This window comes from Ambystoma mexicanum, chromosome 2q, assembly GCF_040938575.1.
Source record: "Ambystoma mexicanum isolate Mex_15411 chromosome 2q, UKY_AmexF1_1, whole genome shotgun sequence".
In the NCBI taxonomy this organism is placed as follows: Eukaryota; Metazoa; Chordata; class Amphibia; order Caudata; family Ambystomatidae; genus Ambystoma; species Ambystoma mexicanum.
Genome location: NC_090924.1, coordinates 476,026,031 through 476,045,260, shown reverse-complemented (window position 1 = coordinate 476,045,260; position 19,230 = coordinate 476,026,031). Strand labels below are relative to the sequence as shown.

Below are 19,230 nucleotides of genomic sequence, written 5' to 3'. Positions count from 1 at the left end.
GATGGAGCCCACCAGGCACTTCACTCCTGTGATATCTTGAAGGACATATGCCAACTGAGGTCCTTTCCTGTGATGTCATAAGGTGAAAGGTAATGTGAAATAATTTCCTGTGATGCTATGTACTGTCATTTTATTGCGTGAAGTTGATGTGACATCATTTCCCGTTATGTCATAAAAATGCTTGGTATGATTGTTGAAACGTTAATACCCCTACACATTTTTGGTCACAGATTGTTGGCATGTATGATTTTGGACGAATGTCCGCTGGACGCATTTTGGGTGCACTGCATTGTGTGCATGTGCCTGGGTGCACTATGCACACTGTTGACAATTTTCTACACACTAATAGTGCGCAAATTGTGCGCAGATCATTTTGGGAATATGCTGGCTACTTATAGGGTGCACCAGCTCGGATGCTTATTTGCATACCTATCTGTATGTAGGACGTGGGTGCATGCTCTGACCACATTAACGTTTATTTGCATATGCTGCAGAGTGCTGATGTTAGCAGGACACAGAGGCACATATACTCATGCCTGCACTTGTAGTATGCACAAACGTTCATTCCCACACGCATTGCCAGGTGGTGGACAACATGCAGCCATGGGGAGCCTGCTGCCGTTGTATGGATGCGTCCATTGTGATTGTGGGTATTCCGTAGGACACTTATGTTTTGCTTAATTGCAAGCATTGCAAGGAGGACTGTATGCTGCTGAGTGTCAATTTCAGGAAAAAAGTATATCACCCAAATATTTAGCAACACTGTTATTACTAATGTTCAGTTTTGCACATTTCTACAACCCATTAGGGAAGGGAAGGGGTAACACAATGCCATACTTACTGTGGGGAAATGCGGATTTCTAGAACTTGGTTGTTAGGGAAGGAAGAGATTGCTGTGTCACCCTCACGTCTCCCATGACATGATTTTTGAGGGGATGACAGCCTCAACATGGGGAAGGAGTTTACGTGCAGGTGTGCCACAGCCATTTCATTTTGTCCAAAACATTTGTTTGTATTCAACTTATCTTAAGGCTTTATGTTATAATAATGTATAATAAAGCAGCTACTATCTGTATATGAACAACAGATTTGTCATGTACTAACCTCACAGATTGTACTAAGTGCTCATATGACATTAAATTACAGTGCTAAACTTATGAAGGCAAATTATTGGTCTTAACTATTTTTGTATTGCTTCATGAATAAAATATGTGACATGCAAACAGTTTGGTGAAGTCATGCTTTCTATTTTAAGTGGTTTGAGACAGAGTAAGCGCCATACCTGTTGGCTTCTAATTGTGCGGATTGATAAGGGGCTAGTTGATTACACCTATTCACTTTTCAGTTACGCACCTTGTAAGGGGGCACAATTGTTCCCCATTTTTTTTACTTTGCCTTCCAGCCTCTTCTTTTTGCTATTTGCACAGTTTCTTTCCTTTGCTATGTGCAAATGGTGTTGTGGAAGGATTGAGGATTCTACTGCCTTGCTTTCCTTTGCTTTCCTTTCCAGTATGTTTTCTTATGGAAAACGGAATGTGCTTGCTGTACATGTAGGAATATATAGTACATAATGTACGCTACACACTACATGCGTACCAATGAGGTTACTGTACAAAGTCATTCTGTTATGAGGGACATTTCTTTCCTGCAACTCGCAGGTGCTTGGTATTGCCACGTTTCAAAAACACACGTTACACATATGTACTATTGCATACTGAAACACATGTGCAATTATTAGAGGCTGTTCTGCTTCTTTACTACATTGTACAAACGTTTTGCTATAAGCTCTTGCCAGTCGTTACTCTTCCCCTTACTTCTTTGTTCCCATGTACAGTAGCAGTGCGGTATGATTGGTGAAGGGAGACGTTAATTCTGTTTTTGATGCATTCCCTTATGGTGTCCTCCCAATGTCTTTCTCCTGTTTGCTTTGTACATTCCTAAAACCCATTAGGGAAGGGAAGGGATAGCACAATTCCATACATACTGTGGGGAAATGCAGATTTCTAGAACTTGGTTGTTAGGGAAGGAAGAGATTGCTGTGTCACCCACACGTCTCCCATGACACGATTTTTGAGGGGACTATGGCCTGCGACATGGGGAAGGAGTTTACGTGCAGGTGTGCCACAGCCATTTCATTTTGTCCAAAAAATGTTTTTGTACGCAACTTATTTTAAGGATTTATATTATAATAATGTATAATAAAGCAGCTACTATCGGCATATGAACAGATTTGTCATGTACTACCCTCACAGATTGTACTAAGTGCTTATATGACATTAAATTACAGTGCTAAACTTATGAAGGGAAACTATTGCTCTTAACTATTTTTGTATTGCTTCAGGAATAAAATTTGTGACATGCAAAAAATATGGTGAAGCCATGCTTTCTATTTTAAGTGGTTTGAGACAGAGTAAGCGCCATACCTGTTGGCCTCTAATTGAGCGGATTAAGAAAGGGGTAGTTGATTTCACCTATTCACTTTTCAGTTACACACCTAGTAAGGGGGCACAATTGTTCCCCATTTTTTTACTTTGCCTTCCAGCCTCTTCTTTTTGCTATTTGCACAGTTTCTTTCCTTTGCTATGCGCAAATGGTGTTGTCGAAGGATTGCGGATTCTACTGCCTTGCTTTCCTTTTCTTTCCAATATGTTTTCTTATGGAAAACGGAATGTGCTTGCTGTACATGTAGGAATATATAGTACATAATGTATGCTACACACTACAGTGCGTACCAATGGGGTTACTGTACAAAGTCATTCTGTTATGAAGGACATTTCTTTCCTGCAACTCACAGGTGCTTGGCATTGCCACGTTTCAAAAACACATGTTACACATATGTACTATTGCATACTGCAACACCTGGGCAATTATTAGAGACTGTTTTACTTCTTTACTACATTGTACCAACGTTTTGCTGTAAGCTCTTGCCAGTCGTTACTCTGCCCCTTACTTCTTTTTGTTCCCATGTACAGTAGCAGTGCGGTACGATTGGTGATGGGAGACGTTAATTCTGTTTTTGATGCATTCTCTTATGGTGTCCTCCAAATGTCTTTCTCCTGTTTGATTTGTACGTACACATTTTCAACACCTTCTCCATTTTGTCCTGACATTTTTTGCCATGCTGCTGTTTTTTAATATTTTTTGCGTTTGGTGATTGACACCACTATGTAAGAGAACAGGTGCCTTCCTGAGTAGGTTGCATGCCACCAATGTGTATAACCAGACGCATACTTTGTTGGAGAGTTCTTCTTTACAAACTAAGCATACCCTGCTAAAAACCAATGAAATTCCCTTGCAAAACATGTTGTTAAAGGAACGTTATGATTAAGTTGCACTAGCAAAAACCTATGCAATTCAATGGACAAACGTTGCTACAGGGACGTTATGGTTACAGGTAAAACCGAAAACCCTCCAAAATTCGCAAGTTATGCTAAGCTAAGCAACCATAACTCACGCCACCAGTGTGCAGTGCAAAGACTAACACCCATGACATCAAAGATGCCATCACAATATATATATACATACAAGAACGAATCGTAACTATCCGGTTTGATATTGCCAAATTGTGACTGGTGCTAAATGGATTGTTCTTCCCTACCTTTGTGTTCTCTTAATGAGCTGCTAGATTCTGTTACCTTGCCCCTGCATGCTAGGCACATTGCATTGTTTTATGTGTTGCTTTTTTTTCAAAATCCTTAGACTATGGGCCCGATTCATGGAAAAGTGTGCATTATTTCTGCAAAGGCTGCACGCGGAGACTGCCAAAATGCACACCCTGCATATTCATGGACTTTTCGGCGCAAAGTAATCGTATACGCAAGTTGCGGCTGGAATGACCCCGACACGCCCCCATGCAAAGGAAAAACAGCCAGAACAGCTACCTTTGTGTGCTCCCCCGGGCATGAATAAATGCACCCTTCAAACAGTGCGTGGGGTTTCCCGCAAGCAGGCCTGCATCCCGGGGACCCTCCGTGGGGTCCCCTGTAACTGTTACGGTACCCCAAGAACATACGTATGATGTATCGTAACTCGGGTAAAACTTGGAAATCCGTGTACGAACCCATCGCAAACTGTTCCTGCACCACAGTACACTGCATACGTGCACCCCTAAGGCAGATCAGATCCCCGGCTGCGTACACACACCCCTGAATCCGACATGCAAACCCATCTCCGCAATGCGATTCCTATGCGCAAGTGTTCTTAACCTGCCTTCGGGTGGCGGAGAGATGGAGGGATTTGAGTGGGCATTTCCAGTTGAGAGGTTGCTGCGCCACATCCATGAATACGCTTTGACATGTGCATTTGTGGGGGTACTATGGACGGCATGCAGCCGTCCCTCGTGACGCCCACTTTTTCCCTTGTACTTCCTAGTTTTCTGAGTTTCGCACCTTACTCTGCCCTCTGCGCAGGCCTCACCCACACTCTGCGTGGTGTCTCGTGCAAGGCACTTGACTGCTCGCAGAGATGTGCTGAGTCTGCGTGAAGTCCCCGCAAGTTACGAAAATGTGCCTGGTAACGATTCTATGAATTGACGAACGGGGTTTCACATGCAGATTAGTACCCAACTCATAGATTTTCCATGCAAATAATTCCATGAATTGGGCCCTATTTCTGTAAGTCTCTGTACCTTGGGCTGTAGACAGATCCCAGTACTGTAAAGAGTTGCTGTATATTATGATTAGGATGCATTGGAATGTAAGGGTGTGCTGGGGTGGTGTAATCGTCCTCCATGCCCTTAATTCACCCCTTTATCTTTGTTGTTTTTAGGGCTCAGGCCTAAAATTGCAGTACTTGGGCATTTGAGGCACAACTTGACATTTCTGACTTATAAGGCTTTACTTGACATGGGAAATCAGTATGTTGGTATTTGGGGTTCCACTTGGCATATGATGGCCCTTTGCACCTTAATATGTAAGGCTGTACCTTGCATAACATGGATATACCTGGATGTTGAAGCATTACTTGGTGTCATAAGACTGTAGTGTGTTGACATAAGAGGCTTCATTTGGCATATCATGGCAGCACAAGGAAGGTATTGTGTATTGAACGAGATGGCTATTTCTGGATTATGAAGATTTGGATTGCAGTAACTATAATGTGAGACTCTACTGCCATAAGGGAGTAGTGCCCCTGCCTATGTTGGTTTTGCTATTTGTGCACATGGTAAATTATTGAGAGAACATGGCACTTCAAAGGAGCACCCACGTTAATATATGTTTGATAACTAAGTAACCTTACTATCTTTGTTATTTGATAAATTGTATTTCAATTACAGTTTTTGTTCGCAACATGTGATGCCACTTCCTATGATGTCACTGGCGTGAAAGGTCATGTAATATCATCTTCTGTAATATTACATGTCCCGATGGGGTCAAACGGCCATGTGATGTCACTTCCTATGGTGTCACTGGCGTGAAAGGCCATGTAATATCATCTTCTGTAATATTACATGTCCCGATGGGGTCAAACGGCCATGTGATGTCACTTCCTATGGTGTCACTGGCGTGAAAGGTCATGTAATATCATCTTCTGTAATATTACATGTCCCGATGGGGTCAAACGGCCATGTGATGTCACTTCCTATGGTGTCATCAGTTTCATGATAACACATCCGCAACCCCTGGGGTTTTGGTGAAATGACGCCCCTGTTTGGAACTGTTCCATCTCTAGAGGGATATGGTGGTGATCCCACATCAGTGGCTGAATAGGGCTGCGGGTCATTCTTTCTCAGTTCTATCAGCAAAACAATGGCATTTCCTTCCTCAAGAAATTCGCTGCATTGAACATCTTCAATTTCATTTAAAAAATCAAAACATTCTTGTTCTAAGGGGATATTTAGACCTCTGTTATTATTATTTTTTTTGCTAGTTAAAGTCACTTAGATACCCACGGGTTGTAGTGTTACAATGGCAAGTACAACAACGTCAGGGGAGGCACTTGAGAAAAGAAGTACTTCAATGTGTCATCGATAAAGCGAGAATCTATAGGTTCCGATTTCAAGTGGCACTATGTGGCAAGCAAGTGTCCTTCGTAGAGAGAGACTCAATAGTTCTAAATCCCGCTTGGCACTGGCAGGCAATAAAGTATCCTTGGTATAGGTCCAGATTCTATAGGGCACTGGGAGGCAACTAAGTGTCCCTGGTAAAGCGAGAATCTGTAGGTCCAGATTCTATAGGGCACTGGGAGGCAAGCAAGTGACCTTGGTAAAGTGAGAATCTGTAGGTCCAGATTCTATAGGGCACTGGGAGGCAAGCAAGTGACCTTGGTAAAGTGAGAATCTGTAGGTCCAGATTCTATAGGGCACTGGGAGGCAAGCAAGTGACCTTGGTAAAGTGAGAATCTGTAGGTCCAGATTCTATAGGGCACTGGGAGGCAAGCAAGTGACCTTGGTAAAGTGAGAATCTGTAGGTCCAGATTCTATAGGGCACTGGGAGGCAATCAAGTGTCCTTGGTAAAGCAAGAATCAATAGTTCCAGATATGATATGGAACTAGTAGGCGATCACATTTTCTTGGCAAAGCAAGAAGCAATAGGCGCAGATTCCATGGGGACCTCAGGGGTAAGCAGGTTTCCTTCGTAAAGCAGAACATCAAAAGGTCCAGATTTCATAAGCCACTGCAGGGCAATCAAGGGTCTTCAGTGAAGCGAGAATCAATAGCTCTTGACTCCAAGGAGCACTAGGGGCAAGCAAATGATATTCCGCAGCAGAAGAAACAATGTAAAAAAAAAGACGCCATTTTCATGGTTCACCCATGAGATATTTACAGCCAATCTTGGCAAAACAGGGTTTCTTATTCCCTTGCCGATGGCACAAGAAGCAGGTTAGGAAAGTTTAGTTGGGAACTGGGAAATATGGAAGGCCTTACAATAAAACTCAGAGAGCATGTGTGTTCAGAGGGTTTCTTCATTTGCCGCACTGTCAAATAGATCACAGCCGTATGAGCCCAAGCTAATAAGGACTATGAGATAAATGTGGTACATGTCCTTAGTGCTTATTTGATGTTAGCCACGCACTAACACATGCTTTTCGGTATGATTATGAAGTTGAATACAACGGATGTGGGCTGCGAGCCTGTGAATTCTAAGCCACTGCTGTAAATGGTGTGGCTTGGATGTTGCTGAACATTTCGCTAACACAACACAACCTGCTGTTGTAGTTAAATTAGTGACTTTGAAAAGGTCGCTTCATGGCACTGAGCAAGTATGCATTCCTTATCATGAGGGCTGTATCTATTCTTCATGTGTATTCTGTCTGTAAAAGGAAAGTTGAAAGCAAACACACTGAAGCAGGCTGTGCTGCCCCGAGGGGAGAAGCAAACAGTGGAATGCCCCTTTAGCAAATTTGGATATCTTATCCTTATCCTTCACAATTCTCATATCGTAAACAAGGCGTAGACTTAATGATTGTCTGATGTGACCTAGAACCATGCAACCGTCAACAGTCATGACAAAGAACCACCTTCCACAGCCTTCACAAAATACCCATTTGTAGGAGCACTGGCATACAATTAAGGTATGCCTTCCGGCGTCGTTTAAATAATGTCAGCTCATGCAAATATCTGCCTCCATTTCCCATGTCAATGCTTTCAGCTGGAAGGTCTCTGCGTCATAACTCCAAGCACTTTTGCTGAGCAGAATGTCAACTCACCCACAATCGTTGAGAACCTCCGCGTAGGCTCCTTCCCAGTCACGAGCTTGTAAAGTTCTGGGTAGTAGAATTCCAGGCTCTCCAAGAAGACCACATAGCCCCGATGGCCTTTAGTGTGAAGGATATCCAGCAGGCGACCTAGAAGAACCCAAACACACTTCGTATTAAGAACAGCATGTACAAGTCAACAAGACCATGGAGCAAGCGACCATTCTCATTTGCCAACATTGCCCTTCATTTAGTCTCTTCGCCCACCATTGGACTCAGCGATTTGTGAGCCACTTGGTTGCTCTTTGTCATGTTTCATCGAAGTGTGATCTCTCTGTAGTGTGATGTTTACTCTTCATTTAGAGGCATGCGCAAGGGCTGAAACATGTTGGTAAGGAATGCATTCAAATAGAACTTTATCTAAGATGAGCAGGAATGAGTCCCAAGTTCATCAACCACAGATAACACCAAAAAGGTGGATCGATTATATGTGAGAAAGTAATGGCCTCTAGAGCTCCTTTATGACTTAGAATGCCTCTGGCAGTAAGTACATCAATTAAATGGAACGACAGCAGCAGGAGCACTGGTGTACATTACATGGAGGGTACTATGGGTTCAGACAGGCCACATGGCTGTAACGCTTCCACCAGAACGCTTGATTTCACCTTTTAAAGAACAGAGAAAGACATCTGATGTTGAATGTTTTATTGATCTGTTATGCTGTCTTGAAGGCTGGATTCAGCATCCAGGTCTCCATTGTCGCAAAGAGGCAGGGGTCAACAGAATCATGCACATTTAGTGTCCCTTTACAAAAAGAAGAAATATTGCATTTTTGGGTGTATATTAATATCTGCATTAACCCTTGAACTATCCTTATGACGCATATACCCGCAAAAGAAGTGGTCCTCCTAAAGCAGGAGGGCAGATCTGGGTACCCTCCAAGTGCCAGTGTCTCTTGGGCACATTTTCCTGTGTCTGTAGAATTCTGGGATCCTGGGATGCAAGGCTTTCCAAGGGTTAACATTGCATTCCGAGGCATTTTAATATTCTGTACAGAAATATTTGTCTGTATACATAATTGCGTCAAAAATGATATATTGAAAAATGCACAGAACTAAAAGCCTCTTGACATGAGCCATAATTGTTGTCAAAAACCTAATAATATTCAATCTCTTGTCAAACTATACTTAGCATTTTCAAAATGGGCTTCCTGAATGAAGTGCTTCACATAGAGAGCAGCTACTCTTGACCATTACCTAAAAACAATGTCAATTAAACCCACCTTCGCATATATCCAAAATACACGATTATTCTTCAAATATGGTAAAATTGTTGCAGATTATGACCTTTCGAGTGTCAGCAGCAAGTCACGGCTGGTACTCCCAAGCAGTTATTATTTCCCCATCCCAGTGTGCACATGTACAGTGTCCAATTAGATTTTCATTTAGTTCAATTTTCTGTAAATGTATGCAGTACCACACAGAATTACATTATTCTAGCTAGGACACTGGTTATGTCCAAGCTTGACTACTGCAAAGCACTCTATCATGGCACCAACCAACACAACCTTAACAAACTTAAGATTACTCAAAATAATGCTATCAGAGCGGTCCTCAACATTCCCAGATCTGCACACATCTCTGAAACCAGGAAGAGTCTTCACTGGCTCTCAGTGGCCCAAAGGATTTCACTGAAATCACTGACCCACACAAACAAATGTGCAAACAACCAGGCTCCTATTTACTTAGCCTCTCGGTTCTCGCAATACATACCCTCGCGGTCACTCAGATCCACCCAAGCACATTGCCTCACAATCCCCAGATACAAACTACAGACAGCCGGAGGTACTAGCTTCCCTGTTCTAGCTGCCAAACTGTGGAACACACTGCCACTCACCATTAGATCCTTGACATCACCCACCATGTTCAAACAAAAAACCAAGCTCTGGCTTGCCACCATCTCTGACCCACCGACCTCACAGGCCATCTGATTTTCACCACCTGTCTCTATTTTGATAACTATAATTCTGACTATCTGCACTGTTATGCACTTTACTGTCCTTTACTGTAACTGATTGACTGTATATGTAATCCATGCCATGCATGTACTTGCTGTTCTAAGATATGAGCCCGGTTGCCCTCGGGCCTGGTGCGCTATACAAATAAAATAAATACAAATGTCTCATGTTCTATTGGACTGAATAGGTTCACCACCTTGGTCTCCTGGTGGGTAAATTGATGGAGACATTTTTAGAGCAAATATTTGTGGCGCTTCTTGAAACCAATAGGTGTAGTTTCCAAGCCATAATGGACTCCTGGGATGATGTGCCAAAGAAACCTGATAGATTTCTTGAACTGGGTTGGCATGGGAGTTAGAGCAAAGGAAAGGGATTGGGAAGGGTTGGTTTATCTTTCAGCAAAGACTATGGGCCTCATTACAAATGTGGTGGTATCTGAATGGTAAATCCGTTGAGATGCCACCAAACGGAATTACTTTTACCGCCACTTGGTCCGGCAGTTTTACTGCCGGATTACAAGTGGTGATAGGTGGTATGAGTCCCCATTAATTGGATTTCATAGAACTCCATGGGGGATTTCAGTGGAATTACCACTGCCCATAATGCTGCCAACATTGTTGTATTGTTGCTCAAAGATGGTGTATTACCTCCAGCTCTTAGTTGGAGGCGAATCCTGCATCTCTCCACCAAACTCGCAGTTTGGCGGTGCGGTAATGCACCAGTGACGGTATTAACGCTGCATTTTTCCCAACACAACCTAATTTATAATGAGGCCCAATGCTTCTCCCTAACAAAAGGTGAACAAAAAAACTGAAGTATGCATATAATATAAAAAGGACAAATACAATCACTCTATTTTGTTCTAGCCAGCAATTATATTGGCTCTCAGAGGTCTTATGTTTTATATCACACATCCAGCCAGACCTCGTTTTTTTGTCAGCAGCAGTTTGCATTCTGGTACGTGGAGGCATATTTTTCAGTTTGTCTCCTTATGTGGCACTTTAATACCATCTGTATGTGCACCCAGATTAAGGGTAGAGGTGCAGAGAAGAGGGTTGGCTTGGGGAAAGCGTGTTTTAGATCTTGGGTGTTCTTTGATGGCAGCCACATGTGTCTTGGTGAGCATCAATTTTACAGTCAGTCATGTTGTATGTTTTTTTAATTGGTGTGCATAGTTTAGTAGTCAGGCATCCCCAATGTGACACATATAGCATTACTTAAAGACATATTGAAAAGAAGACTTCTGTCCAAGATGGCCCATGTTCAACAGAAGTCTTCTTGTTTTACTATGTCTGTCAGTAATTCTCTGTGTGTGTGTGTGTGTGTGTTACTACTTTTAAAAGTCCCAAATTGTGTGTAAGATAGTGTATGTTAGAACAAATAACTCTGTGAGAGCACTACTGTTTTAAAGAAATGTATCTAATATGTTCTTAAAAACATGTAAACCTTGTTAAAAGGTGCATGGGTAAGTAACCACTGGTACCAGGTTGCAAGTAACAATACCTGCAAAAAGAAAGTTTGCCTTGGAAAAATGTCCAAGGTCCTAACGCGTGTACTCTCTCGTGGTGTGCCCAACACAGTTTGTAACCCTTTTTCACAAGGATGTTTTACATTCTTTTTTCTAATATATATATATATATTCAGTAAACTAACTTTGTTAAAGGGACGTTATGGTTAAGTTGCGCTACATATATGTGCATACAAATATGAGCATATACAGGGAAAGTACAGTAATAAAAAAACAACAGAACTATCAGAAAGTGCTGATAACCCTACTGATTATCTTCATGCACAGAAAGCATTGCTGTCTTTCAAGCTTGTGTCTTCCCCTATGTATATGTTTCATATGATGTGACTGGACCCTAAGGGAATTACTGTAAGAACATACTTGATGGATAAGTCTACAAATATAGTACCTTTTCAATTTTTAGTTCCTGACTGTTACTGAAGAAAGCCATGTGGCCTAGATATGTCAGTAAAGGAAAAAAGGGGGAGCCAGAAATGTGATGTCATCAGTGATGTCATCAATGACATTTGTGATGTCATCTTTGATGTCCTGGGTGTTAGTCTTAGCAGTGCACGGTGGTGGCGCGAGTTATGGTTGCTGAGCTTACCATAACTGGCGAATTTCAGGTTTTTTTTGGTTTTACTTGGAACCATAACGTCCCTTTAACAAAGTTTTTTTAATGAATTTCATAGGTTTTTAGTAGCGCAACTTAACCATAACGTCCCTTTAACAATGTTTTTTTATTGAATTTCATAGGTTTTTAATAGCGCAACTTAACCATAACCTCCCTTTATCAAATTTATTTTACTGAATATACATATTCATAGTGTGAATTTGATAGATGTTTACTAGGAATCCCTTACTTTATATACATGTAACAGAGAACATACTGAACCGGCTGCTAATAATTTTGATGTCCGCGGACTGTGCGTATGTCCGCGAACGGTCGCGAACAACATCAACACTACCCAAACACTCAGGGGGTATCTTAAATTGTTCTATCATACCATATAAACACAGCACAAGTTCAAAAGGCAGCACATAAACACATTATATGTAATAATAAATAAGCAGTGGAACCTACATATCTAACACATCAACCAACCATTGAAATACCATATGTACTAAAATGGAATATACCAAAACAAAAAAGATATGCCTCCAACATAATTACCTCACAGAAACTGAAGAGCTAGAAGCAACAGTAGACCTACACAACAGTACAAATACAATTTACCAGAAACTAGTAAGTAAACTTCATTTTTCTTATAGATTTCTAAACTTTTTGTATTAGGTACACTACAATTAATATATTTTTGTTTTTCACACAGAAATGTGCAGTACTTTGAAGTGGCTTGAGGAACATTTTCCACGTGATGAAATGTCTGAAGACAGTGATAATAATGGTAAACACTTCTCTATATAAGCAAATTAATAATCATTACTTTATGTGTACTTAACATATATATATATATATATATATATATATATATATATATATATATATATATATATATATATATATATATATATATATCGAAGAAAGAAAAACAAGAGAAAAAGCTAATCAAAGCTTTTTTAGGTGGCACTCTTCTCCCAAGTAAAAATGCACCAGATGCAAAAAAGGAACTCCATCACACATCCTTTATTTTGCCAGAAAAACACGGTGGACAAGCAGTTTCAGGAGAGAACAAACAATTAAGCGTTTCACCCTTCCGGGCTTCGTCGGATTGGAAACATAAAAGACAGGTATCTCCATTTAACATATCTCTGATGTTGTAGTCCCTCTTCACTTTCATGTGAAAAAATGTATCTGCGCTTAACCTGGTTAACATGGGTGCCATATTGGAAATGCTCTCTTACAACGTGTGTTATCAACTTTCTCGCACACTTTGTGCTTACATCATTTCATTTGCTTAAGAATTTTATTTATATAATTTTTATGCAAAAACCCAACATGACTGATGTTAAAAACAACATTATATGAATAAATAACCTTTGTTTGAATTCGCAAGTGCGTATAATATTTTTGGAACACATCTTTTTAAAATTCTGAATGTTTTAAGGTTTATGATCCTTGATGGCAGTTCGTAAATAACTAATCCTAGATGGAGACTACCTTGACGTTATTGCCATAATATTAACATAGAATGTTTAGTGTTCATATTGTATTGACAATTTGGCCATGCTCTATCCATGTCCTCCATTTTAACACTGTGGAGCCTCTATTTATTTACACTTCTAGCATAGCGTTTCTCTATCTTACATTACTTCTCCTTTTTCTGTTCGGAGATCCACCCCTACGGACCTTCGTATCTCTGAAGTATCCTTGTGACGTCCACCACTCAGTACTTGACTTCTGCAATTTGGTCTCCCATTCGGTTGTGTGTGTAACACAATTTTTGTTTTTCTGTAAGCAACTTATTATGCTTATAAGGTAATTTTTTATCTCTTGTAGGATTGACCACATGGTCTTCCACCTCCTACTATTCCGAGTAGCGAGCACCCACAGGCGTCATTTGAGGTATTTGTTTCCCCCGGTTGTACGCCCTGTTCATACTTCATGAACTTTTCATAGTATCTTGCTACTCAAGAGCTAACTATTTGTTTTTTCTGTTTTATTCTCACAGGTGCTAGGGAGTGCTCACTGTTATGTGCTATATGTCAACTGTAACTGGGTTACGTTAATAATTTCCTCCTGATGAATGTTCCACACTTGCTTTAGGAACAGAAACATGTCGAGATACCTCTCTGTATTGTAACCAGAGATTTAAACTTACGACACATTGATGCTTACGAAAGTAGGGTACTATACAATCTGTTTAATAGGTACCCCCTTGTGCTCTCTCAACATACTGGTTTTGTAACTAGCCGAACTAGTTTGTTACGTAACTTCTGTTTTAGTTTGTGTTTTGATGTTTGGAATATTGTATGTTTTGTACTGTGGACCACTTCATTTAATTGGTTGTTTTAACTTCTATGATTCATCATTAAAAGGAAAGCTCCTTAAAAAATTAAAAACTTATATTTTGCAAAGTTGTACACAAAAATGAATACTTGTTTAAAACCAAAATATCTGGTTCAAGAAAGGATGTTATGGACACATACAGACACTAAATGGGAAGACATTTATAAACACAGCTTGTTCCTAGAATGTTCTATTCCCCCACAAAAGTATAGAGTTCTTCGTCTTTGTTGTGGCCTCCCGGGTTCTTAGTATGATAATCAACAATGTATTTGCATTCTGTTTGTCGCAATTTTCTTTCCCGATTGCCGCCTCTCAGATGTGGGGATATTTTATCTATTCCGAAATATTTTAAGGAAGATATATACCCATTGTGCTTTTCTTCAAAATGTTTTGCGAGAGGATAAGATGGATCTTTGTTTTTGATGGCTCGAAGGTGTTGCAACACGCGGAGTTTTACTTCCAACTTTGTGCTTCCGATATACCAGAGGTTACAGTCACATGTAATTACGTACACTACGTAGGATGTTGAACAGGTGATGTGTTTAGTTATTGTTATCTTTCTCTGTGTCCGAGGATGTATATAATGTTTGAGAGAAATCCCATGTTTGCAAGCTTTGCACTTAGTACATTTGTAGAACCCCTTTTGGTTGCTTGTTAACCACTGGGTTGAACAGGGGTTACAAATAGACTTGGCGACAATTCTGATTGTAATGATTTGGCTTTTCTGAATGTCACACTTGCATTTGGCTGAATATACTTTTTTATATCCAAATCTCTCTGTAATAGTGACTAATGTTTGCCCATAATTTTTTAAATTTCTCTGGCCCCGTTGTTGTACGTTGTGATAAACCTTATATTATCAGATTTCGTGTCCTGTAATTTCAATAAGCCTTTCTCTTTGTTTTTTCTTAAGAGGGCCCTTCTGGTTTGTTTAGCACATTGGTTAAATGCGCTATTAATTGTTGACTTCTTATAGCCTCTTGCTACAAAGTTGGCCGCTGTTCTGATAGCATTTTCCTCAAATGTTTTACTCTCACTGCAATTCCTTTTCATTCGCAGGTATTCCCCGTATGGTATACTGTTTTTGAGGCATCTTGGATGTGCACTGTCTGCATGGAGTAATGAGTTGGTACTTGTTGGTTTTCGATATGTTTCCGTAGTAATCACTCCATCTTTGATCTTAACTTTAATGTCCAGAAATACCACTTCTGCTGGATCATGATGTTGGGTGAATTTAAGATTGCTGTTCTGTGCATTCAAGGTGTTGAAAAAGCACATCCATTCTATTTCACTGCCCTCCCATATTATAAACAAATCGTTGATGTAGCGACGCCATAGGGCCACCTTGTTGGTATGTAGATGCATTGTTTTGTCAGCCAGCAAATTTGCCTCCCAGTTGCCCATGAAAAGGTTTGCATATGTCGGTGCTACCGTAGTACCCATGGCAGTACCGCATAGCTGCTTATAATGTTGTCCATCACACATAAAGGCATTATGCGTAAGACAATAATGGAGCATTTCCAGTAACATCTAGGAGTGATCTCTAAAACTGAGAGATCTGGTGGATAAGTATCTTCTGGCAGCTTCCATGCCTTCTTGATGTTCAATACAAGTGTACAATGAAACAACGCCCAAGGTTATGAGCAAGTATCCTGGTTTCCATGGTATTTGGTCGATCTGCTGGAGAAAATCTGACATCTTTGATATAGGAGGGCAAAGTTTGAACAAACGGAAAGAGAAAATGGTCCAGATATTTGGATGTGTTTTCGAGCAGGGAGTCAATTGATGCGATATCGGTCTGCCCGGTGGTTTTCTCATACACTTGTGGATTTTTGGAATAAAATGTATAATTGGTAGGATAAGAAAATCTTTTGATAAGAATGTCATTTCTTGTGGGGTTAGTAAGCCCATTGTTTGCCAGTTAGACAGTTTCAAGTCATACTCTGTTTTATACATTTTGTATGGATCCGCAGGTAACTTTTCATAGTTGTTGATTTGATTGAGTTGATGCATGGCCTCCCGTTTGTAATCACTTGAATTTAAGATTACAATATTTCCTCCCTTATCTGATGAGCGAATGACAATTGATTTGTCTTGTTTCAAGTTGTTTATTGCTGCCCGTTCATCTGAGGTCACATTATGGTTCAGTTTTTGGTTAGCGGAGGCCAATTTTTTTAGGTCATGATATGATATGATATGATATGGCATTTGTAACGCGCCTATACACAAGTGTTTCAAGGCGCGACGAGGCAGGGAGGGGGAACAATGGGAAGACAGACATCGATCCTACTAGGCCAGGTGTCATTCAGACCGCGCAAGTGGTCTATGATTAAGTAATCTATGATTAAGTCCTCAAAAAGGTCTATATATTTCATGTTGTTGTTTGGAGGAATACATTTCGATTTTTTCCTTAAAAGACTAGGTGCCGGCATGTTGGTGGATAGATCCTCTGGTATATTGGTACTCCATTCCTGTTCATGCGATACTGATCTTGCCACGGGTTCGTTCTCTTCTTGTAGTGATGTTAATGTGCATAATGTAGGTATCTCTCTGATCGATAGTTCGGACGGTACTTCTATTCCCATAGTATTAGATCTTTCAGTATAATTTGTGTTGGCAAAGAATTTGGCCAATCTGATTTTTCTGATGAACAGGTGCACGTCCACTCTACATTGGGCATAGTCGAAGTTGGATATTGGACAGAATGACAGCCCCTTTGACAAGACTTTGATTTCTGCATCAGTTAGTGTCTTCTCTGATAAGTTAATGACTTGTGAGTTTTGAGTTGTCATTATTGCTTCTGTTTTTTGGCCTTGGCAGAGCGTGTCAGCCGGGTTTCTGACTGTCCTCTTTTTGTTTTTTTTGGATTGGTCTCTGGTCCCCCGTCTGTTCTTCCTCTTGTGTACCTTGGCTGATTCCTGCCTTGCATATTTTTCCCTACTTGATGTAGGAGTTTCATTTCTTCTAAGAAATTTAATTTAGGAAGCGGTTCGTTGGTACTGCTTGAAGTTGAGGTATCGGTTGATGAGCCTGCACTTGTTTCCATTTCTGAGTCCAAATCTGTAATTACCGGCATGGGATTTTTCTTTTGACTCTGTAGTCCCTTTCTAACTGTATCATATTTTTTAGAAAAGGTGTATATTCTTCCACTATATATATATATTTATTTTTAACAGACCATACAAACATTGAAAATAATACACCAAAGACACATTGGAAAACACTCTGCAACACATGGAACAGAAAATAGACATGTTGAAAGAACATTTCAATGTTTTGAAACGGTTTGTGGAGGACCACAGAAAAGAAAACAATAAATACCATTGTCCCACATGTACCTGTTTCCCCTCTCCATGTCCCAGTGAACTATCCCCAAACCCTCAACACCAAGAAAAATGTTTTGATAAGACTTCATCCCTTCATCCCCTCCCATCCATCCTCTCCAAACCCCTAATTTCCCTGTATTTGTATCAGTTTCTGCTTTCCCCTCTTTTTCATAAATTGTGTATATGTACATAATAAAAAAAATATTATGTTTCTTTTAATGAAATTCTTTGTGTCTTATTTTTTTTCAAAAAGCAGTTAAAATGTCAGCGCGACTGTCCAGGCTGTCCGTATTTAACAAAATGGGGATGTCCTAAGGACACTATACCTGTCCGTACCATTCGCAGCAAAGATGGAACTGTTCTTAGAACACACCCGGTGTCCGGGATGTCCGTAAATGAACAAAATGGGGGAATCTTAAGGACACGATACCTGTCCGTACCATCCGCAGCCAAGTTGAAACTGTCCTAAGAACACGCGCGATGTCCGGAATGTCCGTAGTCAAACAAAAAGGAGATGTTCTAAGGACACTATACATGTCCGTACAGTCTGCAGAACATCTACGCACATGCGCACAACACCTGAAAGTCCTGCGAAAATCTCGCCTGTCTGTAACTGTCAGTCTCACTTGGGTCATACTTTTAATTTGTTTGAGGACCTGAACACTGTCCGTAGAACACCCACGCGCATGTGCACGACCATTCCTGTGCATTTGATATCCTGTGGACACCCGTTCCCTTCACGAACGTGTTCCCGACATTATCATGTGACCGCACCCACGCTGAGCGTGTGTCCTAATTTGCGGACACTGTCCGGTTCCCCAACATTTTAAAACAACTTATTCAGACAATCCAAATTATTTTACAGTACAAATTCACCATTGAACATGTCCCAGACAATGACCCTGGCTTTCCACATACATTTTGGAACTTTTTGACCCTTTTTGGGTGTTTGATCTGTTTGCGAAGCGCACCCCTGCAGCCCTATAAAAGGCCACACCCCAGAGCTGATCTTCATTGTACATCTGGCTATTGCAGATTGACTTTTGCTGCCTTTGCTGCTCTTGCTGAGATTATCTCATCAACCCTGATGGCATCCATTGCTGCTGTTGCTACATCTGCCTCAGCACCACCCCCAAACCCCCCACCACCACCACCTCCCCAAGGGCCTGCAGAGGGGAACAGGAGTGAGGATGTAAAGAACGAGGATGAAGAGGATGAAGAGAATGAGGTTGAGGAACTCCCTACTACCAGCACTCGCCGGGAGTTTTGGGTGTGGCGGTTGTTTACCATTCAAGGTAACGTACCAAAAGCATGTGCAAACAAGGTCACCTGCAAACAGTGCAAAATGGTGCTCACTCGTGGGAGACGTGGTTCGTACAGCTTTGGTACGACATCCATGAAGTGACATCTAATGTTGTTCCACAGTGCGGACATTCGCAAGGTTGTACCTTGTGATAAACATAGTAGGTTGAGTTCCTCTACAGCATCCTCTGTTTCCGCTCCTCCCACCACAAGAGACACTCCTGTGGGAGAGTGCATCCCTCCAGCTGCTTCACAGGCCATTCACGATGCTATTGACCCTTACCTTCCGAGGGTCACAATATTGTGTATGTACTGCAACGCAGTACTCTGCATGGGGGAGAGTCTTCGAAGTGCTTTCGAGACTATGGTCAAGGAGCACCAGAAGATCTGCTACCTACCTAACTAAGGCCCACCCTACATCTTCCTCTCTCCACCTGCCCTTTGTTATCCCTGTGGTTGGTGTCCCTTCCTTACC

At 41.1% G+C, this 19,230-nt stretch overlaps 1 protein-coding gene across 2 annotated transcripts in view; it reads right to left on the bottom strand.

Moving 5' to 3' along the window:
* The window catches only part of CARD11 (caspase recruitment domain family member 11), a 1,247,701-nt gene that overhangs the window by 849,045 nt on the left and 379,426 nt on the right, over nt 1-19,230 (bottom strand). For both annotated transcript variants that reach the window (XM_069647590.1, XM_069647589.1), the window contains exon 4: nt 7,648-7,785. In XM_069647590.1, the coding sequence (XP_069503691.1) occupies nt 7,648-7,785 (138 nt within the window). The remainder of the gene's footprint in view (nt 1-7,647; nt 7,786-19,230) is intronic.